Source organism: Lineus longissimus, chromosome 4 (assembly GCF_910592395.1).
Source record: "Lineus longissimus chromosome 4, tnLinLong1.2, whole genome shotgun sequence".
Taxonomy (NCBI): Eukaryota; Metazoa; Nemertea; class Pilidiophora; order Heteronemertea; family Lineidae; genus Lineus; species Lineus longissimus.
Window position 1 is genome coordinate 1,916,783 of NC_088311.1, and position 26,383 is coordinate 1,943,165.

General features: G+C 40.9%; 3 protein-coding genes across 7 annotated transcripts; 2 read left to right on the forward strand and 1 right to left on the reverse strand.

The window, feature by feature from the left end:
* Positions 1–83: 83 nt before the first annotated feature.
* On the forward strand, positions 84–5,881 carry LOC135486015 (cell cycle checkpoint protein RAD17-like). 2 transcript variants are annotated; one of them, XM_064768465.1, is made up of 13 exons: positions 84–146; positions 606–788; positions 1,047–1,271; positions 1,537–1,780; positions 2,072–2,261; positions 2,524–2,719; positions 2,948–3,059; positions 3,317–3,499; positions 3,654–3,739; positions 3,939–4,085; positions 4,431–4,611; positions 4,930–5,068; positions 5,320–5,881. In XM_064768465.1, exons 2-13 carry the CDS (start codon positions 606–608, stop codon positions 5,492–5,494), a joined length of 2,061 nt encoding a protein of 686 aa, XP_064624535.1. In that variant the 5' UTR covers positions 84–146; the 3' UTR covers positions 5,495–5,881. The 2 variants fall into 2 exon arrangements, with proteins under 2 accessions (XP_064624535.1, XP_064624534.1); XM_064768464.1 differs by having other exon boundaries at positions 91–227.
* A 1,367-nt stretch (positions 5,882–7,248) lies between these two features.
* LOC135486017 (MAP kinase-interacting serine/threonine-protein kinase 1-like) lies at positions 7,249–17,448 on the reverse strand. 3 transcript variants are annotated; one of them, XM_064768468.1, is made up of 7 exons: positions 17,077–17,448; positions 14,619–14,838; positions 13,993–14,349; positions 13,687–13,841; positions 13,288–13,391; positions 12,723–13,022; positions 7,249–12,514 (listed from the first exon to the last, which is right to left on the reverse strand). In XM_064768468.1, the coding sequence occupies exons 1-7, from the start codon at positions 17,116–17,118 to the stop codon at positions 12,184–12,186; spliced, it is 1,509 nt and encodes a 502-aa protein (XP_064624538.1). In that variant the 5' UTR covers positions 17,119–17,448; the 3' UTR covers positions 7,249–12,183. The 3 variants fall into 3 exon arrangements, with proteins under 3 accessions (XP_064624538.1, XP_064624539.1, XP_064624537.1); XM_064768469.1 differs by lacking the exon at positions 17,077–17,448 and adding an exon at positions 16,587–17,051; XM_064768467.1 differs by lacking the exon at positions 17,077–17,448 and adding an exon at positions 15,347–15,750.
* A 223-nt stretch (positions 17,449–17,671) lies between these two features.
* LOC135486014 (uncharacterized) lies at positions 17,672–24,905 on the forward strand. Of its 2 annotated transcripts, XM_064768463.1 has the most exons (4): positions 17,672–17,810; positions 18,105–18,782; positions 19,088–21,825; positions 21,901–24,905. In XM_064768463.1, the coding sequence occupies exons 2-4, from the start codon at positions 18,121–18,123 to the stop codon at positions 24,144–24,146; spliced, it is 5,646 nt and encodes a 1,881-aa protein (XP_064624533.1). In that variant the 5' UTR covers positions 17,672–17,810; positions 18,105–18,120; the 3' UTR covers positions 24,147–24,905. The 2 variants fall into 2 exon arrangements, with proteins under 2 accessions (XP_064624533.1, XP_064624531.1); XM_064768461.1 differs by having other exon boundaries at positions 19,088–24,905.
* The last annotated feature ends 1,478 nt before the right edge of the window (positions 24,906–26,383 follow it).

Here is a 26,383-nt window from a genome sequence, read left to right on the forward strand (position 1 = left end):
TACTTGTGCAAAACGTCACCGATTCGGAGTCGCATGATCAATGACGTCATCATTCTTTGTGCCGCTCGCCAGATGGCGCAATCTTCGAAAGTTTGACAATCAATAAATTTTGCATCAAGTTTAATAACAAAATCAGATTAATAAAGGTCCAACTCTGATAATCTACGTCATTTGTGACTCTATATCGATATGGTCGACCAGTTGTAATCAATAAAACTTGGTGAAATGTTCGTTTTATTTAGTTTTTCATGAAATTGTTGTGCGTCCGTGAATCGAAAAGCATTATTCTACATTGAGGTTCCTGTGTAGATGTATCTATTATCGGACAGGCATTGCCGTTACCCTGCTAAATTTCAGTACGATGCACTAGTACTAGAGTCAACTATCAACATAACACTAACTGCACAACCTTATATTTTTCAAGTAATAAGTCAGGCACTCTCAAATCAAGTGCTCATCTGCCATACCAGCAACGTAATGTGAGTCAGTGCCCATAATCTGGAACTCTGAGTGGAAAGGGGCGAATTAACCTGGCTTTTAAGTTTAACGTGTCAAAAACCTATTTGATGTTTTCTTCTCATTCATGATGCCTATGTCCATTCCAGATGAGCAAAAAACAGTCAAAACTGTCCTCATACTGGTCTGAGAGGCCAGATCCTGAAGATGATGATGACGTCATTTGTCTCAGCTCTACTGTCAGCCAGAATAAAACGTTGAAAGCCACGAAGAAGCCAAAATCTTTTGGACTCACCCAGTCCCAGGTTCCATCAACTCCAGCACAAAGCAAGGTCAATTGAACATGCATCCTCATCTTTTTGTGACTTTGTCTTTTACTTTGTCCTCAAAACACCAATTTGGGACTTTTTTTAGGAAAATGTATGTGCGGTATATATTTGTGGTTTCTACAATAATGATTCATGTTAGTTATCTCCAGATTTTCAGAAAAAAACCCTCAAATGTATAAATATTTTAGAAATTACTTCTTTTGTCTTTGTCAAGCTGTTGAAATACTTGTTCTCTTTCAAGAGTGACTATCAATATTTCAGAAAAGCAACTCCTGGGTAACATCAGCTTTTGATGATTTTCTGGACTATGACACAGCAGCCTCCACACCTCTTGATAGTACAAGAAGAGCTAAAGACGTCATCACCAATAGAGGCTTGAAACGACAAAGAGATGTGATATCCACAGTTGAGAAGACAAAGACGCCCGGCCGATCCAGGCAAGCACATGACTCACTCTGGGCTGATAAACACACTCCGGCCTCCCAGGTATCTCACTTCCCCACCCTTCTCTCTCATGCTGTACAATTGTTATTGTTTCAAAGAGCTTTTCAGTCTTTTCCCAGCCTTATCCAGTAACCTTTCTGTAGTAGAAACCAAGGTCCCCACATTCATGCTGCATTTGGCCATTTCAGGCCAGTCGACAGTACCGAGTGGCACTGGCGAAGTGTTGAACCCATGACCTTCTGATCACACGTCTGCCCCTCTTGCACTGTACCACCACACTTCCCATTCAAAGTAACACTTTCTCCAGGCTGACTTGGCCGTCCATAAAAAGAAGATTCAAGAGGTGGAAGGATGGATAAGCATGACACTGAAGAAAAGATCTCGCCAGCAGAATGCCCCTATCCTGTTATTAACTGGACCAACGGGAGCTGGTAAGACTGCCACCATTCAAGTCCTCGCCAAGAGTTCCAACATTGAGATCCAGGAGTGGAGTAATCCAGTTGTGACCAGCACGTATCTCTCAAAGGAGGAATTTAGACAAACCTTATCAGGTTAGTATTTCTTAACTCTTTCTTTGAATTTTGACATTTTCACCTCAGATTTCCTCTTTTGTGTCCCAAGATTGTCATCTCAAACTTGCATCTCCTAGGTGGTTTGGCGATCTGGACTGACCACTTGTGACCTTAAGCAAGTCACTGAGAGTCTTTTTGTTAATTAGTTCTTTCAATGACAACATATAAAAATACCATTCCACTTCAGTTATTGACAGGAAACATAATATAATACTTGCAGAATAAACAAACTTTGTATCTTGTTTGTCATCATCATTTATCATATTCTAGATTTTTCTTCGATGGGAGGTATTGTGAGTCAGTCCCAGACACAAGTATTTGAAGACTTCTTGCTAAGGGCAAACAAGTATCCAACTCTGCAGATATTTGGTGAAGAAGGCTTTGATAGAAAACTTATCCTTGTGGAGGATTACCCAAATATATTTTTTAAGGAGACGGGTGCTTTTAAAAATATATTACGGTAAGTTAACTGTACACTAAAAGGCAATCAGTGGTGGAGGAAAATTGCAGCTTTATTGGACTCTTGTTTGACTGTTTGATGAATGAAGAACTAGTGTTTGACCAAAATGAATTCCATTACCAACCTTAATGTAATTACTTGATATTGTATCAGTGCACGTCAGTTAGAATGCTTGTTTGTACGAAAACTGATAACAACTTGTGAGAAAGTCCGTAAAACAGGGAACTGAATCACTGAAGCCTTTAATGAATTCTCCTTCCAGTAAATATGTGCGTACAGGTCGATCTCCTCTGGTGTTCATCATAAGTGAGAGTGCTGGTGGTGAATCGAACGAACGACTGCTCTTTCCTAAAGAACTCCAGGCTGAACTAGGGATGGCTAATATCAGCTTCAACCCAGTGGCTCCAACGATGATGATAAAAATACTGTCACGGGTGGCCAGTCAGGAATCTTCATATGTGAGTCTTGGAAAAATAACGTCATACAATTCAAGTTGCTCTTACATATAGGGACAAAAGTTTGAAATGCCTTTGGTTGATTGTACACACTTGTGATTTTGATGACCAGGTGACTCTCTAGTACCACAGTGTGAATAGAGGAAGAATTCCTACCTAATACATAACAAATATCTTGCAGTGTGGCGTTCCCAATCATTACATGTATTGTGAAATCCTATATATTTCCAGGGTGCTAAATCTTTTCCTATTCCTGACCGGATGACACTAGAAGCTCTCTCAGAGTCAAGTAACGGTGATATCAGAGGTGCTATTAATGCTTTACAGTTTGCTTGTTTAAAAGGTAAGAGGGAAGTATTCTGTTGTCACAAAGGTTTTCAATGAACATACTGTGCAATTTCACTCAAAATGGGCATTACGTAGAGTGAGATTTTTAGTAAAGCTTGACTAATAATGGACTCTCGTGGTTTCAGCTGTGAGCATTTAAATGCCATAGCAACTCCTTCTCCTTGATATCTCATGGAGGCTCTGGATGACACTACACTGCAGAAAACCTTAAGTCTGCTTTCCCTGCCACATGTATCTGTTTATTTCTTTTAGATACTCGAGATCTGGAGAAAACCTTCTCAAAAAAGTCTTCCCGGTCAAACCAGGGCAAAAAGACAAAGTCGTCCTCTTCTAAATCAAAATCAGAACCGGCTGACAATGCACTTTCTGCCATTGGAGGAAAGGATACATCACTGTTTTTGTTCCGGGCTCTTGGGAAAATCCTTTATTGTAAAAGTAAGTCACCAATGAGAATGGGGATTTCGTTTAGCACACATTTATTCACATGGAGAATGCTTTGCCTTGGAGTTAACAGTAGATTACAGATTCCTAGAAGTCGTGTCATCATTTGGAAAGATAATCATCATGTACTGTTTCTCTGTTTTTCTAGGAGATGAGGCCCCCAGTCCTGATTCACCAAAACTTCCTGAGCATTTAGCAGAACATGAAAGAAACCCCCTTCAGTTTAATCCTGAGGTGTGTATTCCTTCTCCTACATTGTCCTCGAAGTAACCTAGCCAGGTTGTCTTGATGTGGCTGCTTGATTCAATTCTGATAGATCTTCAGCCTTATTTCTTTCAGTAGAGTTCTCTGAAGTGTCAATGAACTCAGCTTATAAGCTCAGATGATGTCTAGTTGTTATACAGATACATGCTTACACAGATCACTTTTTCAGGATGTTGTTGATAGATGCCATCTGTCCAGTGATATGTTCAACGCCTATTTACATCAGAATTATCTTGATTTTGCCACACGTGTTGAGGATGTCACCCGAGCCAGCGAATATCTGAGTCTTGCTGACTCCATCACTCATGACTGGGCTGTAAGTTACCATAAGGAAACTAATTAAGAATACCCTTTATACAGCTCTTCACACTGAACTAGGTCTGTCTCAAACTGCTTACAACAAGTGTCACTGTTGTATGTCTCCATGGTCCACTCTTGGGTATCAAAGACTCTGAATGGAGTGCTCTCAAGGGCTGTGGATATTTACTGGCCTATTGGAAGATCGGGTGGAGATGTCCAAGTCCAAGGCATAAATACTGATTTCCTTGATGACCTTTTGGAATCTGCAGAACAAATTTTTCATAAGTTTGGGATGTATTCTTTTGTAATCTATCACATTTTCTATCAAATTATGAAATGTTTATACATGATTGTATTTCAGGTACGATCAACTATGAACGACTACTCTAGTTGTATAGCAACGAGAGGTTTGCTGCACTCAAATCGTGGGCGGCCCTCTGGTGGTGGTGGTGGTGGATGGAAGCCCCTTCATAAGCCACAGTGGTGGTCAGTCATGAAACAGATGAGAGAAAAGATTGCCACTGCTAAAGGATTGTTTAGAGGTAAAGATCTGTATTCTGATCAACAGCTGACAACTGCTTCGACTTTGGCAGAGCAGCTCAGCTTTTGATAACCACACTACTGCTAAAGCCCTTTGAAACTTGGATTGACATTTGCTCTGTGCCTCCTTTGGATTTTTTACTTACACAGCTTAGACAAAAGATGCATTACGTCTCATCAGTCTGACCCTCATGAACTATGGCGAACTTTGACCTTTATTTCCAAGAAAACCAGGGCAGTCACCTAAAATAACATTTCTGGGTTATTGTTCTTAAAAAACTGTTGGTCACGTACAGATAAATGTCTTCCCCTGTCTCCAGGATACCACTGGACTCCTGAGGTTCTCCAAACACAGCTCATTCCATACCTTGGCCTCATCAATGTGACGATGCATGATCCTGGTCAGATTACATTCCTACAAGACATCACAAAATTCAAGCGGAACAGTCCCCACGCCAGGTGAGTTGACATTGTAAACCATTTGAAGGTCACAGTTTTCAGTTGGGGCTGAGTCCCTTTGTCTGATCCCTCTGACAGAGTAACCCAGTGGCTATTCAACTGAACTGTACAGCTGTAGGCCTCCTAAAACCTTCAGCTTATATTTTCAACCAAGAGACTTGTAGTATCATTTTACATCACAGTCTAGTCATGTCAGATGTCAATTTTCTTATCTTTTGTAACTATCTTTTTGTTTTATTTTATGCCAAAAGATCTTCAGATCGCCTCGATGAAAAGGATGTGGCTAGTCTTCAGATAGATATTGATGCAACACTGCCAGGAAACCCAACAGAATCTACCGACGGCATCCCGAACAGTCAGTCGAATAAATCCCAGGTGGAGGAAGACGATGAAGTGGAGATCGAGGATTATGACAGTGACTTTTGAATGATCTGACCCAATATTTGAGCAGAGGAGGGAATGTCTCAGCTACAAAAGGTAGCCATGAGTCGGAAATTAATGAAGACAGTTGATCACATGGACAGTGTCAACAATGTTTGTTTCCTAAAATGTTTTTCATTGGTCATGGATTTCAATACCTGACTTGGAGTGAGAACAGAATGATTGTCCCAGATGGAGTATTGCAACCTATCTGCAAAGACTGTAGATGCAGATGTGTGCATACATTTGGTGTGCTAAGGATGAGATACAGGGGGATTCTGCGCACACAACCATGGACAAGTCAGTGAGGCGGGGGGGCATCATTGGAGAAGTTCTCCTTACATTTGTTTCATTGATGATGAATATTGAAGAACGCTGCCAGCTTTTTGTGTACAGGAGATCTGTAAATAAATTTGTCGGCTATCTATTAAGAAATCTTTTATTTTTGTTAGTTGTTAGATGTTTCATCTTGCTGGAATATGACACACCGCCATAAGCTTTATGCTTATAACACTTTTCTCAGTACTATTTTGGTTCTATCTTTGGTCCCTAGGTGGCAGCACCTTATGTTATGCTGTGAGTCATTAAGACCATAAAACCAAGCTTCTAGTTGTGACGCAGGCCCTAGATTATTCTAGATGGCAGTTCACAAGTGAAGGATGTGAACAGCTTTAGATAATGAAATGGGTTATCAAGTAATGCTTGGTCTTTAAGACATCGGGATCTGGAAAGTTGAAGGTGACAAGGCTTCAGATGCCATATCCTTATAGGTTGCATGATTGTGGTCCAAGTATATTGATAAGGCAAACCTGGCCTGATGCTCAACATGAATGTGACCAGAACCGATGTTATCCCGGATATTGGGAGGTTCCCTTGAGAAGTCAACAGCAGATGGAGAACAACTAATCTTAATCACTCGCTACAAAGTTGTTGATCACCTGATTGAGTTCAATCAAATCCCCTGACAACAGCTGGTTGCAGAATCTGTGGCAGGTATTGTCTTGAAGTTCCAGGGTACCAGTATTTCTACCACAAACACTTCAGGAGAGGTATCTACAATTCATATTTGATAGGCCTACATACACCAATGACACTAACGGTTTAATCATCTTTCGAGAATCTACTCCCATCAGCATCAGTAAAAGGGTTATTCTTAACACTGACAGTACTCTGAATTTCATATTGATTTAACTATTTATTGGCTATTTATAATACGTGATCACCTTTACTCCAGGCACCACCCAGGAATGAGTCATCGCAGCGACAGATTGATATCAAATCACGCCATCCACATCCAGGATATTGTTGTCTGTAGGCATTTGTCTGAATATGGGGTTAATGATGTTTAGTTACGAAGTTCCTTCCTGGTCAGTCCTGGTCAGATTGGCAAATCACAAGCTGCCGATAGGTTGCAGCTTTTAACTGTGCTGTACATGTACTCGTAGTCATTGAGTCGTTATCTTATACTCAACTTATAGAGGGTCATTGGGATTTCCGTGCCTTAAAGGACTCGGGGAGTGTGAGGGGGTTGGGGCCAAATGTTCAGCTACCTATGGGGACAGTCTCTCAAGGGCGACTCCTTCATCGTGGCATGCATGACCTTTGCTGGTGGACACTATTTGTCATAGTCACCAGACGAAAAGGTACAAGCAACAGGCCATCTGGATTGATGGATTTGATATGTTGATAACAATGATGGAGGTGGACGAGTGGAGTGAGTTCATACATCATCCACAGGAAGGAAAAGAAAGACAACAAAATTTCATTTCAATGAGCAAATGTACAAACTGTTTATTTCTTCCTTAGCACCCCGCTGCTTTGAATTGACTCAACTTTCTCAAACACTACTGAATCGTAACTATACAAAAGATAATAAAGAATCATACTCAAAGTACAAAAATTGAAAAATACGAACGCAATACCAAATCATCCGCCCCTAATTGTCTATCTATTTCATGGTTAATGAAGCTGACAACAAAACACATTGGTTTTCATCTGAATCACAGAAACAGAGTGTACTTTTTCTTTGTAGGTTTGATCAAAAAGTTAGAGCATTGTATTTTGAGCAGTGGAATTAAATCAACCATTGCATTTCACAAAAGAGCCACATGAATTTTCAATGGACACGAGTCTGACAACAGAACTATTCAAATACCCTCACCCAAAACAAGACAAAAGCCAATGCAATTATAAATTTCCGAACCCTCTTCATTACTGTTTTAAGAGAAAATAACTCATTTTGTTTACTGACATTCAAAGCAATCAGTTAAGTATTTTGTACATACTCATTTATGAGGGTCCGATGGAAAATGTTTATAGGGGTCTCCACATACAGTGAATATTTTTCAATACAGGTACTCCATTGACCATCCCTAAAGTAATAGGGACACCGTGTCAGACACCCTTTTGAACTTTCATCATGTGATTATGCTAATGTACCTGAATTATTATTTACAAATTTACAATTGAACCATGATGAATGGATCTCAATCTAAATTTCAAACATAATGAGATTCAATGAGGTTAATGCGGCATAGAATAATAAATAAAATATGAAATAAGTCATACAATGTTGAAAGTCAGCATACTTCATCAGCCAGCATGTCAAGCTGCATTGCACAACATGTGGTGGGTTTACGCATGGCTAGGACACATATATACTTCTGTGACACTCCCTGATCGTCAAGAATAAATGAAATGGTGGGCCATACTCCACATCATCAGCAAGACGGGAACACAAAATGAAAGTGGCTGACTTAAACCATGTATGACAACAAACCTTAGTTTCTTACATTATACAGCAATCATGTCAACAATTCTGAATCTTCACTGAGTGATTACGAAAAACTAGGTCAATCAGTTCTGGTTGAAAGCATGGTCCTTCATCTGAAATTTTCACCTACTTCTCAAGGGCACCACACCCGATGACCGAATTGTGACACTGGGACTACTGGTTTAAACCTGGACCTGTGAACCTGATTGGTGTGAACTGTGATTGCGCTGACTGATATCAATTGATTGGACAGAGCCTCGTCGAAGATGCACTAACAAGCTTCTCTCTTAGTGATACCTCACGGGAATGGATTAAAACTAACACAACAGTCCCCATGACAACTGATGACTAGCACATGGACATTCTACAAACAATGAAACATTGAGCAATCTGACAACACTGGAAAGCAGTGTTTCTTGCCCCCAACCAGGACCAAATAAGGTACATGTCATTCCAATGTTCTTGGTCTGGATTGGGGATCAAAACACTTTACAGCATGAAACTGAACTTGTACAATTAATTTTGACAAAACAACTTGGCCTTTCGAGAACTTTTCCCAATTTTTGTCAAATAATACTTTAAAATTATCATTGGGAAATAGTAAACATACATTTCCATTTCAATATACTGTAATGACATGGATGAGAGGATGAGAATGAATGCAGTCTACAATTCATGACTACGTAATGTGTCAGAATAAGTAACACCATTTTACAAAATAGGGCTGTTAAAACAGCCAGATGCTCTTTTCATCACAAGGCATCTGGTAGTTTTTCCAACTAATTTTTTGAATATGCATTTTTAGTAACTATTGTATTATTTATAGCGAAAAACTGCCAAGTTGGCCTACAAAAATGTGTAATTTTCAAATAAAAATTTATCAAATACAGTGGTATAAAGATTATTGATTGCAAATAAATGCATCTCGTGATAATCCAAGAGTTTTGATTGCTTTATAATGGTAATTGGTGAAGCTGACACAGCACCTGACAGTAAACCTTGGCAATCACCTACTGGGCATACTGCCAAGGCACAGATAGGCCGGAGTACTCTAGGCAATTCTCCATAACTCATATGACTTGCAGTCACATGTTTCAAACTATTACTTCCAACCACATTTAGTCATTTCGACTGACAAATGGCCAAAGTTCGACTTTGACCATGATGCTTTTTTTACTAAAATACTGAAAAGGTTTAGATCAGAGAGTGCCTTTCCTGAAAAGTTCACAATACACAAGCTTACACACTGGTATTCAGTCGAGAATTGAGCAAGGGTATTTACAGGTGGAGGTTCTCTCTTCCAGAAAAAGGTTTTTCTGAACACTTTAACGTAAGATGGAATGTCATTTTAAACATGCAGACAGAATGTTGCTTCTTAAGGAAATAATCGTAGCATAAGTTGTCAAAGAAATAACTGTTTTACAGTTGAATGTTTCCTTTGATGCTGGTGATCCACCAGCTCTCCATCTCCCTTATATCACCTTCCCTCATCCTATAGAGCCTCAACCCATCAAAGTCCCCAACAGGTTTCTCTGCCATCATGACGTCACGTCACATCATTTATTCCCATCACATTCAGTTGATCACCCCCATAAATATTATGTTTTTAGTCTATTTACATCAACATCGTCAGGAAGGAAAAAACATACCCTTATTTCTGAGGTAGTTCACACATTGCCCTTGCAACCAAACTAGGCCTAATAGCCTATATTACATCAAACATACAATAATACATATATGTACCACAGATGCCAAATAATTTATAATAATGTTCTTCTGAACTCATGCAAAGACCTTTTACAAGCCAGTTCTTGGTGCATCACGGGCCGAACTGTATAAACATCATACCTGTTGGCAGCCTTTGTATCCTGGTGCCAAGATTAACCCTCAATTCTGAAGTTGAAGTCAAAAACAAATGGAATTCAATGCTTTTTGAAAAACAAAACTACCAACAATCACTTTTAAGGATCAATTCAAAATATTTGGCAGTGTGGTAATATATCGCCACACCATCGAGACTCTAAGTGCCATGATATGTTTCTGATGGCTGATGCAATATCTTTAGATCTCATGTGCCGTCCAAGATGGGTTTAGATAACGGACTTGTTTTGTCTCTTGTCTAAAACGATAACATAGTTTCGTCATCTTGCAGACGTGGCATTCACACTGTTCAAAGCGAAAATGGAACAAGTGCTTTACGTCTGGGAAGTACAGCAAGGAAGTTTCAATGTGGTCATTATTTTGACCCAAGGAGTGGTGTGATCAACATTGGACTGAAGCCATCTTGGGACACATCCAAACAAGACTAATAATATGCTGACCTAAAATAACATTTGACAAGAAAACCAGGTCGTCAATGAACAAAAGGATTTTAACAGAACTAGGTTAAGATTACCATGAAGAGGTAAACAATGTAGGCGAGACAATAGCCAGGGGATTACAACAGTAAACAAAGCTCCAGATGGAAAATCTTGCTGTACAAACAACCTTGTACTTGGTCAGAAACTTCCATCATGTTTGGTTTTTCATAGTTTTTCATCCATCCAAATTATTCTAATTAAATCAAGTTGAAATGGATTTTGCTCTTTAGATCATAATTATCAACCATAACTGAATCAGCTGTACCTTAAACCTAGTATTAGGCCAAAGTTTTCAAATGTCGAGATCCATTTGATAACAAACAACATACCGGACATGTTATTCAGCCAAGGGTATGTCAAAATGTGTTGGCCTTTGCTCTTTGCTCAGTTGGCTAGAAATCATTTTTCAATGGAGACTAATATCAATAGTCAGCACATCAAGGCATCAATAAATCATAACAGCACATTTTCAATCGGAGGACAAAAAACGAAACAGAAAATAACTGAAGTGTTGAGATCACTGACTCAAAATAGAATAAAAAGAATGTTTTATGAAGGAATTTCAATGATGACAATGAGATCTAGAATTGAAACTGAAAGCCTCTATAGAGTTTCAGATATGAGGTACATGATGTTCAATGATTCCAGGAAATTTACCCCAAACAGAAATGTTAAACCAACCTATTCAATTTGCTATCAATTTGCATCAAATCAAGGAAGTCACATGACATGTGGATAGGACAACTGAATAGGACACCAAATAAATCCATTTGATTATGAATAGAATATGGCAAAGGGCCTAAGCCCATTTATGTCTTAATTGTGAAGTAATATCAACAATGTCTCATGGTACATGAAGAAACAATGAATTGGAACAGAGGTAGATACTTGTACTTTACCGTAGATACTTCCACTTCTATTTGATCCCATACTGTAAACCAGGTAGGGTTCACAACCATTTCGGAAGGCAAACACAATCATGAATCTTGACGAAATAACAAAAATGCACTATCCACTCAATGCTGGTAGCTAAACACGGAGTTCAGTATACGCCAAATGAAAATGCATAAACTTTTGGCTTCACGAACATTACCTGGTTTAGAGTATCCAACGCATGATCATTGCACCATCAAAACACTGAAAGTCAATTTTTCAAAATATTTTGTAGAACAATTTTTGACAACCACGTCTTATTTCAACACAAGCTGTGCACTTGATGTAACCAGATGAAGACCCTAGCAGCCCCACCTCGTAGAGGAATGAAATGTTTTGTAATGATGATGATGGTCCTTATCTTTGGAAGATGCCTGGAATCATCCATTCCTAGACAATATGAAAACTGGAAGCGGTGATTTCCTCTCAATATGAGAAGACATTGCATTGCACACCCTTACAACTTGAGGTTTGTTATTTGAAAAGAGGTTTGAAAAGAGGTTGGACCAGGGAAGTAAAAGTCTCATAAACCCTTCCATGTCTCTCTTAAAAGCCTCATCACAGGAATGTTATGCTGCAAGCAAACAGGTGTTTTGTGAAACTGAGAATGAAAGTCCACTACCTTTCAGCTACTGGGCACCTTTAATCGGTGTGGCAGACAACGTGATGCTAAATCGTGGAGATGATGACATTTCATCACTCTGGCAGTTGCGCATGTGCATCTGCGCACGGCGTTTCGCCAGTTTTGATTCACCAGGTGGCGATAAGCCCATTGTTGGCACAGGAATTAAAAACTCTGCAATATCCTCTTGGAGCCTTGGGACTTCGCTCCCTACATTGCGACTACATCGTCTCATGAGGCTGCCCCTAGGCTCGGATATAGTGAGATGCTGTAAAACCATACGGTTCACGGCAATAGCATCACTTGCAAATGCTTCCAAATCTTTTGTGCTGTTGTTCCTGAAACGATACAATATTGAAAAAATGTCAGAACTCTATGAAAAATTTTACAAAAACAGCTAACTTTATCATGTTATTGACCCATGATAAAGATAAACAGCTGTCTGTGCCAGAAAAGTAAAGACAACTCTCTTACAATAAAGCTCCACTGGAAATTACTGTAATTGACAATGCATTTATGATATGGGAAAACGAATCTCATTCTTACCTCATCAAAACACGAGGGGTTGCCAGCGGTGTCTTAGCCGCATCCCTTGTCACCCATGGATGCCGCAGCACGTCTGCAGCAGAATATCGTAAATTTGGATCCCTCTGGAGAAGATGAAAGATCAGATCTTTAGCAGCCTCCGATATGTCCTGCCATTCCTCGATGGGAAATTCTAAGCGGCCATCTCGGATTCTCTGAAATAACATGCTGCGACACATCTCACATGTTCCTCCCTGATCCCAGCCACAGTCAGCACCACATTTACCATAGAACGGAGGGTAACCACTCAGCATTATATAACTGCAATCAAACACAAACACAAGTTATAACACCTTTTTCATTTTGGTTTACAATCAATCTAATAACAGTTCTTTAGGATATGTGCAATACAAACAGTAATTTGATATGTTTGCTCTAGTAAAATAACTGATATCAACTAGTTACAAATTGGCAGTTTTCTTTTTTCATGAATTTACAGGTTTGAAGGACATTTCGCCTTAGTCTTTAATTCATTCTACACCAGGACCTATACATCATCTGAGAAATGACTGAAATAGTTACTTACAGAATTATTCCTAAGCTCCACATATCACATTTCTTGTCATATGATGACCATTCATCCAACCAGGCGTCAACAACTTCCGGGGCCATGAACTCAGCAGATCCGACCTGAAGGAAAGAAACAATGTACATGTCACAGCTGCAAACATCTTTCTGGCGTTTGGGAATAATCTGTGAGGCAATGACAAGACTCAAATGTTTTCAATCATTGTTAATTCGAATGAACTTCAAGATGATAATACTTAAAGATTGTGTATCAAGGAGAAAAAGTGAAACAAACGAGGCAATTTGAAAGCTAAGGCTAAGCGGCCTAATATGATTTCAGCTTTCTGCCAGCCTAATGAGTTTTTGAAGATTGGTGGAAACGCCAAGTTGGCTGATATCAATTTATGTGACCACTTACTGGTGTATCTAGCTCTGGTGTGGTGATGGGGGTGGCTGTTGTACTTCCGAGACGAATTCCACTTCCCAGGTCAAAATCACAGATCTTTATAGGAATTAAGCTATCCCTTCGTTCACACAGAATATTTTCAGGTTTTAAGTCTCGGTGGGCCATACCTGCAGAATAAAACAAAGTAAGAGATCGATTTCTACCCCAAACATGCACATAGTCAGAAAGTCTTAACTCAATTCAATCATTCATACAATGAGCAACTTACAATGTAAGTAGGATGATAAATTGCATCAAATTCAACCACCGAGTGCTTACCTTTCTCATGGAGAAAATTAAGAGCAGTGGCCAATCCCTTGACCACCATACTGGCCTCTTGTTCAGTCAAGGCACCACGGCACTCGATATTGTGCAGCAGAGTCCCGCCGGCCATCTTTGGAAACACCAAACAGAATCTGTCTTCCTCTTCGAAGAATTCAACTAAGTCTAGAATATGTTCCTGTCCCTGGCAATGATTGAATATCTCCACTTCCTTGAAAACCTTCTTGCGGCTATGCCCTTCTTTTTTCTCGATGATTTTCACTGCATACTCTTTGTTACTTATTCGGTTTCTGTGGGTGAGTACAGAGGAGACGGCACCACGTCCGAGGACCTCTCCTGTTGCCTCGTACAAATCTGGAAAGAGAAAATGACATTCACTTTAACCACATGTTCACCGTTAAATCATCCGTTTGACCCGAAGTAGAATACTGACAAAATATTTTTCTCTTCTGATGTCGGACATACACATGTACATGTTACTTCTCTTGTGATAGTCTTTCTGATCACCTTGGACAAGGGCAACAGAGCATGTGGTTGTTTAACAGAAAGTGGAACTGCTTCAATCTTGATAATTGACTGGGTTGGGTGAAATCAGTACTTCATGCGATGGTGATGGTTCTTACCTTCAAACTTCTTAATCACAACATCTGAGGCCCTTTTCTTCTTCCTCCTGCGTGGTTTTCTATCCATCATCATCTGCTCGCCGATTTGCTCCATCTCGTGCTGGGTCATGTCATCAAGATACAGGCTCTCCGGCCTCGACTCATCCAGATATAGGCTTTCCGGCCGGCCAGACAGTGAGCTGCTGAGGCTACCCATCTTGAAGTGGTCATCACTCCCAAACTGGAAAATACAAACAAGGTCCACACATCAAACAAGCGATTCGATTATTTCTGGACTTGCACAATCATGTAGCAACACATGCAACTTCTTCCACAGGCAGAAACTGTTGTCTCAAAATGTAATCACTGGGAAAAAATTTTGGGCTATTATTCGAAGGAAGGACAAATTTCTATGCCTTTGCTACTGCAATGTTCCATAGTCTGTACAATGTATGCGTACCCAGCAGTACAAAAACATTGAAATTACAAGAGAATAAATCACTGTTATTGAATTCACCTCTTAGTCAGCAGCTGATGGATAAAAAGGTGAAGTGTAGGATACCTGAAACAGATCTTCCATTTTAAAAAGAGGATTTTTATGTTTCCAGTAGGCCTACTGTCATGACTGTTGTTTTTGAAATCGATAAAAATGAGCGTGTTTTCCCACAGAATGAAAGACTTCCTGATAACGTATTTGAGGGTAAAGCAGAGTAATTTTTTCCTGACCTAAGGGCCAACTGCATATTTACCTGAGAATTCACCATCACAGGGCTAGAAGCTATGACGTGAGATCTCATCTTGAGTGATTAGCAGACGCCGCACTACTGACTGACTGAATTAAGAGAACTGATCAGGAACCGAGTATCAACAGACAATGGGATTCCCCCATCAGAGGAATTCCAAGTTCTCAGTTTTAGATCGGGCCTACAACAAAAGTCCACTGGACACATGACATGTATTTTCTGGAACATTCAAGCTTTCACAATGTGCTTGAGCTTGTTTTTATTATGAAAGTGAAAGTAAATAAAAGATTGGCTGATGAAATATGTCTGTGCTGGTTGAAATTATTATCCGTGTATTTCTTAATCTCACGTTATACAATACATTCAGATTTTTACAATTTTATACACAATTGGTTTCGTCTATTTTAAGATACTAATAAGTAGTTGTTATAAGTTATATAACAGTACAGTGGAACCTCCCTTAGCGGACACCACTCTATTAAGGACAACCTCTCTATTAAGGACACTTCTTTTGGTCCCAAATTGGTTGTATTAATTCAATTTGACCTCTCTAATCAGGACACCTCTCTATTAAGGACAGCAATTGTCAGTCCCACGGGTGTCCTTAATAGAGAGGTTCTACTGTATTTGGAAGAAGACCAAGTGACTTTTCACTTGTGAAGCAAAGCTTAGATTCTTTCACTTGACTAGCAATTAGTTCTAAATTTCTCTGATTCCACTTGCAACGTGGACATGTTTGAACTGAAGTCACAATCATTATAAACATCTGGAGAGAGGCGTAGAAGCGGTTGTATGGTGATTCCTGTAGAAACATGAGTGAATCGAAATATCAATGCCATTTTCAGCACTGACAGTTCAACTCAAAGGTTCAAGTGGACCTAAGTTTCTTCATTAGTACCGATAGGCCTACATGCTTATAAATGCTTAAATATTTTAGATCTGTGGGCAACGCGTCAAAGTGAAATGTGCAAAACGTAATCCATGAATGTAATCGATCACATGTGGTAATGACAGTGACACACCTCCACCTACACATCGTGTGGCAAACTAGAGGCCTTAAGAACTGGGCACTCAGCTGATAGTGAAGTGACAGAGTTTAATCCGGAGCGCTGATATCAAGTTGTAGGTGGGGCAACAATAAGATGATCAAGCTTTGATGGACACTCTATCTGCAATTGAGAAGTAGGCTCGGGACATATCATAGCCAAAAATGTGGCAAAACCGCCAAAATGAGAAACCAACTCACCAGAGGCATAAAACTAAGCTGCAGATCTCCTCTCATTATACAATCTTTGTAATAAAGCTGTCTCGACTTGTTTCTTTATACTCTAACTTTGAGTCCGTCAAACCAATAATTATTGGCTACACACTTGGGCTTTGACTGCTATATCAAATCTGCATCACGTTCTGACCGTGCTGTGTCGTCGTCAGTGTGTGTCCAGATGTGACTAGCCTTCCAGCTCGCGGATTCCCTACTGCCAACATCACACTTGGGACAAATCATTTTATCAAATTTCCAGCTGTGGTGACAGACCTGCTGATGATTTGGCATTGCTGATGCAATTAACAATGCCTTTGATCAGCTGATCAGTGCTGATGTGGTATTAAAGATGTTATAAATAGCCACATAGGCAGTGATGAGTCATCACTCATGGCAAGATAGCACAATATGGTGAATAGTGGGATACAATGTATGTTTCAATGCAGAAATATCCTAATTGCGGCTTTAAACTTACCCAAATCCCAGACATTTCGTCTTCTTCAACAAAGTCAGTCATGGTTGCAGGCTGTTAGTGTTATAGATTCTGTAAGAGCCTGTAAATAAGTGCAGTGTGCACCAGAATGAGTGAACAACTTCCTGGATTGAAAAACGAACACAACATGAACATCAAGTTGATCACCACGACTTTGGAGAAGAGAAGGAAGTATGATAACTCCTCGACTGCTCTGCAGCTTGCACAATCACATCACCAACAAAAGTCAAGAGGGACTCCCGGCTCTAGCACATCTTTCAGTGTCTTGTCTCCTTTCAAAGCAGTTCTCTTGCGAGAGAACGCTTCTTTCTTCCTTGCCCTGCTCCCAACAATGTCAATGCAATTCTCAGTAAAACCTTGCTTCGCAGTATGATGACATCACTCCCCGACGTATATGTAAACATTTATCTGGGGTGCAGGTGCGTCATTTCGAAAATGTACAGGTCATCCGTGTACTTCCTGAAAAGTAAACCCCTGGAGGCGAGAGCGCAAAATCGCTTGCACTTATTCGGGAACGTTCGGCAATAATCGGATTTTTGGTTAGACGTGGCGACATCTATGCTAACATTGAGGAACTGCTCGATGTACAATTTGCCATGAAATGAAAGTTTACATCATCATGACTGGCCTATTTCATACTTGAAACCACCAGGAGCTTGGAAATGGAATGGAAACATAGAACGATAACCTAAATATATTCCGTCTTTAATTAAAAGGTACTGGTCGACAAAAGGAGAAAACTATATTCTTCTATGATGCTGGAGCATTTTGCTTTGCTTTTGCGTGCATTGTGTAGGCCTACAGTGTTGAGTGTAGTGTTGTGTGACTGGCACTGTACATGTACTGACTACTGAATGTAGTGATGTACGTTAGGCTACGTACATTTGACTGTAGACTGTGTCTTCACCACCCTTTCACTTTGTATGCATTGTCACTTATTATAATGTATTGCAATGTGTGCTGTATATACAGGCCAGCTTTAAAACATCTGTTATCCCTTCTTTTTTCAGAAATTGAGTCGGGACGATGCCTGATCAAAAAAGAACCAGAAAACGACTGCGTGTGACCCTTCCTCCAAGGAACACCCAAGAAGCTGCTTCCTCCAGCACTAGCACAAAAGAGAAGGCCGATGCAGCAGATTCAGCAGCTACATGTACAGGGACTTCTGATGCACCTGAGAGAGCTGCCACAAACTGTACCAGCCCAGCAAAAGAGAAAAGTCCACAGTCGGACCGCTCGGGGGCAAGTAGCCCTGAGCAGAACTGTGCAATATGCCTGGGAAAACTGGAAAACAAGTCTTTCACCGATAGTTGCTTGCACATGTTTTGTTTTGTTTGTCTTCTGGAGTGGTCTAAAGTGAAACCTGTCTGCCCTCTTTGCCAGCAACAGTTCAAGCGCATCATTCATAATGTACGTTCTATTGAAGACTTTGAAGAATATGAAATTCCACTGGAGCAACCAACTTGGGAAAATCCTGGGGGAGCCAGGTTTAGATATCGTACAACACAGACTCACAACAGACTGTTCCAAAGATTTGAAAGAAACTTTGCTAATATGCTACGTCCTGTGCCAGCAACTTCTGTTACAACACGTTCCCAGTGGAGGTTTCGGAGACAAAATGCAACTGCAGATTTCCGTCGAAGAGTCTACCAGAACCATATGTGGGTGCAGCCCCATACAACTGGAAGGTATGTATTCTTACTTTCAATAAAATTCATTATTACTTTGATGTTGAAAAGTATCCTCGATATGGACCAGGAAAGAACTTTGATATACATGTAAGGAATATTCCTCTATCTTACAGTCTAGGTGCAAACGTTGTTGTACAGGGAATTATACATAGTATGCGCTTGTGCCTTTTCTGCTGTTAAAACCCACTGTAGTGTTTAACCTCGTCAAAATGGCAACTGAGAACAGTGGATAACAGGTTACTTGTTGTATTTGTGGCCAAAACCTGTATGTCTCTTTAAAAATTCTTTTTTTTCCATTACAGGGTGCGATCTACCTCAGCAGAGTTCTACACCCAGAATCCAGCTACTACCCATCGTTTGATTCCATGGTTGAACCGAGAGCTCCTGGCTTTGCTGAACAACCAAGAACAGGTTCACTTTCTCCTTGAACTAATCATTGACCTCACCAAACGGTTTGATATTCAGAGTCAGGATTTCCTAACGCACATTCAGCCTTACATCGGTGACAGAACTGAACATTTTATTCATGAATTCTACCAATTTGCATGCTCTCCCCATGACATGGTGATGTATGATGAAGAGGCGACCTACAATCAGCCTGAAATTGTCGATGACAACTCAAGTGATAGTGACGATAGCGATGTGATGGTTATCTCACAAACAGACATCTTGCCGAATGTGTCTACTCTACATAATTATGCAGTGCCCTCTGGTGGTGGACATCAGAGGCATGTCAATCAAGGAAGGCGTGAGCCACCAGCAGAAAGACGGGGTGGTGGGGACTTTCCAGACATTACACCATTACTCTTACAGGACGTCCATAACTTCCTTTCCATGGCTGATTCGGTCACTGGTGGCACTGGTAGAGGTAACCGTCGCTATGGATTGGGCGATGAACCAGGCACGGCTCATTCTGGATGGGAATCGCCGACACCAGGCACATCATGGTTGGCACCGAGTCAACCAGATTTTTCTCTGCTCATGAGTGACGTGCCTTTAGATTTTACTATGTCAAGAAATAATAGTACTGCAGAGACTGCTGATAATGTTCCAACTCAAGAGTCTGATGGAAATGATAGTGATCTTGAGATTATTGGGTATGAAAAACCTAAAGCTGAACGTACACCGCCTACCCCTATTCTCATATCATCTGATTCAGATGAAAGCATTGATGTTGTGGCAACACACCAGAAAAAGAAGAAACACAAGAAATCTTCCCGTCATGATCGTCATGGCAAACGTGAAGGTGACAGGAGAAGGTCAAGGTCAGGGAGTCGTCGGAGGCACCGGTCAAGGTCGCGTCATTCAAGAGAGGAATCGCGGAGGAGGTCAAGGTCACGGTCACAACATCGGCCAAGTCTATGGCAGGGACGAGAGAGTTCTCGTGAACAGAATGAGAACAGACATGAGAGATTACAGTCTTTGGTCAGACCAGTTGGTATTGCCTTGGACATTCACAGAAAATCATCGGTAACTGGTAAGCGTGGCCACTATCATTGGGAGTTTTCAAGCCCTGGTGACCCAAGGAATCCTGAAATGTACTCTACACATAGGTTTCACGGTCGCAGACAAGATGGTCGTCACTCAAGTTCTGAGACTTCCACCACTGAAAGGCCTGTAGAGGGCACCCGAGGTCATCGCACTAATCCTCACTCATGGATTCGTTCTCATTCGAGCCCTCATTCTCACTCTAGCAATCATTCTCACTCGAGTCAAAAACTTTCCCATAGAAGGTCAATTAGTGCAAGTCGTGGAGGAAGTGTTGAAGTAATTGAAAAAAGCTCAAGGAAAAGAAGTCATAAAAAACATAAGAAAAACAAAAAACATAAGAAACACAAACGAGCAAGGCGTTTGGATGATTCCGATGGGTTTGAGATAGTCGGTGAACCTAACAAGCTTGGAGAGTTGAAATCTGTTAATCAAAATGAGGAACACAGTGCTGATGCAAGTTCTAGCTCTGGGGCAAAATGCAAGAAACACCCTACAGGTCATAAAAGTACAAAAAAATCATCTGCTGGGATCACAAGTCAGATTGGTGCTTATGTTGATGTGAGAAGTGAAGAAAGTCAAAAGAATCATGAGGGTGCTTCTAAAACAACTTCAAAACCATGCGTTACAGCTCCTAGAACAGGTCCTGAATCTGTTGTGCTTGATTTGAATTGTGGGGGTTCTGGTGTTCAACATGCAACCCATTCAGCAAGTGGGGATGTTCCAGTTCATCAGAGTTCTAATGATCATCCGCTTTTCCCAATAATGAACTCTTCACAAAACAGTAGCCTTGGGGAAGGTGGTGGCAATGATCCTACAGGAAATGCACCAGATTTTGCCTCTCCATGTCCAGTAAGACCCACAAGAACTATCATGTCTAAATGGGATAAACCTGAAAACTCAGATTCAACAACTTGTGATGAACCAGGCCCATATTCAGAAAAAGTAACTTCACCTCTTTCATGTTCCTTGGTTGACCATTGTTCTTCCTATGCTGATGTGAGCATGGAAAGTGAAAAGGGAAAGACTGCCAATGAAGATTGTGCTGAAAACTACCAAGAAATTGGTGTATCTTGTCAGGATTTAAATGCAGACCGTCTTCAAAGTGTTGTCACCTTTAAGCAGACGTGTATCAATCAGTTAACTGAGAAGTTAGTAGGTGAGGAGAGCCTGTTTTTGAATGGGTGCTCTGTGGACAGTGGATGTGCAGACAAAGTTCTCAATACCACATTTGATAGTTCTGCAGTTATGAGCGGTTCCGAGAAAGCAGCTGTCGGATATGCTACAAATAGTGATATCTTGGATTCAGGATATTCAAGTGCTCGGGATAAATCACGTGTGCTCACAAGTCTGACTCTAAAATTCAGAAATGGCGAGTGGCAAAATGAGAAACTGGGTGAAAAACAAAACAGTTTGGTAGATAACAGTGACAGGCTTAGTAAATGCCTTGAGAATCGTAGTTGTGCAACTGATCTATTCAATAACACATCTAGCTCAGATTTAAAGAATCCACCCGAGCCAAAATCATTGGACAGTGTGTCTTGGCAGATACGTGAAGCCGGTGCTACTTTTGGGAGCTTGAATGCAAATTTAAGCCAGACTGCTTCTGAAGGTTCTAGTAAATTAGAGTCAGAGAATAGTCTAAATGTTCCAATGGAGACTAGCCAAGTTAGAATGCCTTCCAAATCGGTTGCAGATTCAGATTATCGTGGGGTTGCCCCAAGTACGAGTAAGGACTACCAAGAAAACAATTTTCAAGTGCAGAATGAAATAAGCGACATTTCTTCAGTTTGTTCTGACAATTCTAGCCAGGAAATTCCACAGAACAGTAGGAATCAAGCTTCACTAGATCATGCAGGTTCTTCAGTGGTTGGTAACCATACAGGCCGCAGGTCTAGAAAGGACGTTCATAAGAGACATGAAGAGATGTTCTCTGAAGACTCATATTCTGATTCAGACACATATGATTCAGAAACATACTCGGGTTCCTCTTCAGGTGTTGAATGTACTTCTGTATCTGTTTCAACAAAAAAGAATGTCAGGTATGACTCGAATGCCTTTACCGCAAGTAAGAAAACTTCAGTTACAGTAGACGAAGTGGTCACGATTGGTGACTCTGAGTCAGAGGTTGAATGTACTGGTTTTGTGCAACAACCTACACCACGAAGCACTACTGGTTCCACTGTTGATGTTGTTGGAATAAACTCTTCTGAATCTGACTCTGATGTCGAGATCATGAGTCATCACATCAACTTCTCCAAGACAAATCATGTGGACAAGTCGTTTAACTTTAGTTCTGACTCTCAGTCTCGTGACTTGGATACCTCCAACCTTAGCATGAACATGGATCACTTGCGGAGTCATGATCGAAATACGAGTGATATAAACGTTACAGATTTTAGTGCCAGTGAGCAAGGGCTTAGTCCATGGGAAAATGTCCAAGAGCCAATCATTGATGTGGAAATTGTCACTTCAGGAAACGAGACAGTTGATACGGATGCCACTGAAATTGATGTGGTTAATGCTAAGAATAGCAATGCTAAAAAAGCGAGATGTGAAACATCAATGTCGGATTCTGATTCAGATCAATTGGAAATAGTTGTTGATACTAGTCCATCTTTTAAGAAGAGCCTTGCATACATGGATGACTCATTCTCTGCCATGATATCAAGCCCTGATCTTGAATTCGAATGCAGTACATCAAAACAAGGAGATGATAGTGAAACCGGGTTGGTCCTGTCTTCAAAATCTGATTCTTGGTTGATTTCAGGCCAGAATGATTACAACAAAGCTAATCATGCTACATGCAGTAGCTTTTTGGGTTGTTCAGATTCAGATGAATCGGTGTCGATTTCTGTAACCAGTGATAAGCATGACCTGGATCATGTCAGTAGTGTTGAGTCAGTCGAACAACTGGGTTGTAACAGTGAGATTGATATAAGCACAACAGAAACAACTTGGAATGAAAGTCACACAAAGCACACTGACAGTTCGGGCTCACCAAAAGGGTCTCCGTGGATCTCCAAAACCAGTGTCGGTCATGCGGTAGTAGAGGATAATTTGGTTGGTCAGACATCGCAGGACTTTACACCAGTATCTGAAAAGCTTGATGTGGGATTAAAAGCGATAAGTACACTGCCACATTCCTTCTCCATTGACTTCCCAAGTGGGGTGAATGAGAAAGATTTGCCTGATGGAAGCACGAGTGAAGACCAGACAGTGGCATCTGATTCGAGTTTCAATTCTGATCAATTTGTTGAGGAGCTTTGTCTTGACATGAACTCCAGTTCAACTTCCTTGCATCCAGAGCCAAACAGTTTCAATTTCAGAAATTTACCAGAAATAGCCAAGGAAAGTCCCTTGACGGCGAATTCAGATTGTGTTACTACCATGAATACGAGCCAAGATCAGGATACTCTGCAAAATAATTCTGATGGTTCCTTGTCTTTAGTTTGTAGAGACAGTGAAATGACTGAAGATCGTTGTGATGAATTGCAGAATCAATCCGAGTCAAATCCGAGTGAAAACGCAAATGATACTGAGACTGACCTTGGCTCTGAGTCATATAATGGAGACTCAACATCTGATTGCGTGGTGTCTGAGTTTCTCTTGCCAATCGGTGAGGCCGTCAGTGACTCTAATTCATCAAGTGTATCTAGGTCAGATGTAGATGAGAACTGTGGGCATGGCAGTGAAATGGCTGAAAATAGTTGTAATGAATTGAAAGATCAGTCAAATCTGAACGAAAATGAAGACATATCAAGTTCTGAAAGTGACCTTGGTGCTGCGTCATGTGATGGGGACTCTCCATCTGACCATGCAGTGTCAGACTTTCTCATGCCAGTAAATGAGGATGTCAGTGACTCTTCATGATTATCCGCACCAGATGTAGATGAGAACTTGGCCCATGACACGTCAAAGCATTCTTGGTCACTCAGTAAGTCATAGCTAGGTTCATTAACAGTGAATTCTTTTGTTTAACCTTGTCACTATGAGTTGATTTGAAATTTAGATATACTGAAAATGCCTGAGATTTTAAGTCCTGTGGAGTGCCTTCACAGAGTGTCCACTCCAGGCCCATATTCTGTTGAAGGAGTTCTGGAAGTACCTGTTCAGTGCTGGGTGGGCACCAATGGATAATTTGAGTTCCTGTATATGGGACCTATTGGTTAAAATCACACAGCAGCTGGCAGTAGTATAACGCAAAAGTTGGTCGAATGTTTGTGTCAAATTTCTAATGCCTCTCTAAATCACTGATGTTATAAGCGATCTTGGTATACAATACATTGCGACAGCTGTGCAGTAACTCTCACAATTCCTACTTTAAATTTTGCTTTGGAATAATTATTAAGTTATGAAGAGATTTATGTAAGTTGACACGCTTTAGTAGTGCAAGGGGCCTGAAAGATGCAGCTCTAAAAAAATTAAATTCAATGTAAAAAGATTGAAAAATTATTACTTATAAACTTTTGTGAAATACCCAACGCTGTACTTTTGTGGTGAATGTTGTCCAAAACATTATCAATAGAACTTCTAATTTTATACACTGCATCAAGTCAGAATTATTTTTAATATGAGTGTAACCGAAAGTTTAAAACTTGTTCAATAAACAGTGTAATGATTTTGAGAAAATGTGATTTGACTTGTATCTGAGGATCTATGAGATGAGACAGTCACAGCCAGGCCGAATCAGTCCTGGCTGCTCCACCGTATTGGCAACATGATGAGAGAGATGAGACAGTCACAGCCAGGCCACACCAATCTTGCTGGCTGCTCTGCCAAGTTGTCAACATGGTGAGAGAGATGAGACAGTCACAGACAGGCCGAATCAGTCCTGGCTGCTTCACCGTGTTGGCAACATGATGAGAGAGATGAGACGGTCACAGCCAGGCTGAATCAGTCCTGGCTGCTCTTCCAAGTTGTCAACATGGTGAGAGAGATGAGGAAGTCACAGCCAGGCCGAATCAGTCCTGGCTGCTCCACCGTGTTGGCAACATGATGAGAGAGATGAGACGGTCACAGCCAGGCCGAATCAGTCCTGGCTGCTACACCGTGTTGACATGGTGAGGGAGATGAGACAGTCACAACCAGGCCAAATCAGTCCTGGCTGCTCTGCCAAGTTGTCAACATGGTGAGAGAGATGAGGCAGTCACAGCAAGGCCACATCAATCCTGGCTGCTCCACTGTGTTGACAACATGATGAGAGAGATGAGACAGTCACAGCCAGGCCAATTCAGTCTTGGCTGCTCTGCCCAGTTGTCAACATGGTGAGAGAGATGAGGCAGTCACAGCCAGGCCGAATCCCTTGAGGTCCCATGTACAAACCATGAAAGAACTACGCCATCGCCATCTTCAGGGCAAGGTAGGAACTGAAAGTACCTCTTTGGTCTTTTCAGTTCTTCCTTTGCCCTGAAGATGGCGATGGCGTAGTTCAGGACTTTAAGGTCTCACTTGCCGGTGGGGAGGCCAGGCCTACCTACCTCCAAAAATGACGCGACGTCATTTCATGCATACCCCAGTTTCAGCGGCTGTTAACTTGGCAGTACCTTACTCTAACACAAACCTATGGCTATACATTTCTGAACAGCTTGTCACTTTTAGAATACACCTGGCCTAGTTTCAATGTCGTCTAGACATACAGTCATGCATAGACTGATGTAACACAATGCATGAATTACTCTGTATGTTAACGCAAATTTGAACAATTTCACCTTTATGCCTTATAACTTCAAGATTAACAAGGATGGTGAAAAAAAATTTCATACACATCTACTCATCACCTTGAGAAAGCCAACTGACGACTATTTCAATCTTTTATATAAAATAGGCTGTCGTTGCAGCTTTTGTTTGAGTTTTTTGCCCTCGAAATTTTACCTTGAGAACATGTGCAATCACACAGGAACCAGTTGATGTCAACATCATCTTGATCCTGGCCTCCTCACTGGCTATTGAGACCTTGGGTCGACAAATTTCCCCTTTAACAACAGACTTCCGCTTTAATACCTTCAGCGCCGAACCACGTAGATCTACGTGGCCCAAATCCCCCCCCTCTTTGAGCTGGTTATCGGAGTCTGAATCTGATAATAGGCGACAACATACGGTGTCGCACC

Coding starts and splice junctions, on each gene's coding strand:
- LOC135486015 (XM_064768465.1), top strand. CDS start 606: ATGAGCAAAAAACAGTCAAAACTGTCCTCATACTGGTCTGAGAGGCCA. Junction 4,612..4,929: donor TGCTAAAGGATTGTTTAGAG/GTAAAGATCTGT, acceptor CCCTGTCTCCAG/GATACCACTGGACTCCTGAG. Junction 5,069..5,319: donor CGGAACAGTCCCCACGCCAG/GTGAGTTGACAT, acceptor TTATGCCAAAAG/ATCTTCAGATCGCCTCGATG.
- LOC135486017 (XM_064768467.1), bottom strand. CDS start 15,394: ATGAGATCTCACGTCATAGCTTCTAGCCCTGTGATGGTGAATTCTCAG. Junction 14,839..15,346: donor CTGTGATGGTGAATTCTCAG/GTAAATATGCAG, acceptor TGTATTTTCCAG/TTTGGGAGTGATGACCACTT. Junction 13,842..13,992: donor TAATTTTCTCCATGAGAAAG/GTAAGCACTCGG, acceptor TTTATTCTGCAG/GTATGGCCCACCGAGACTTA.
- LOC135486014 (XM_064768461.1), top strand. CDS start 18,121: ATGCCTGATCAAAAAAGAACCAGAAAACGACTGCGTGTGACCCTTCCT. Junction 18,783..19,087: donor CAGCCCCATACAACTGGAAG/GTATGTATTCTT, acceptor TTTCCATTACAG/GGTGCGATCTACCTCAGCAG.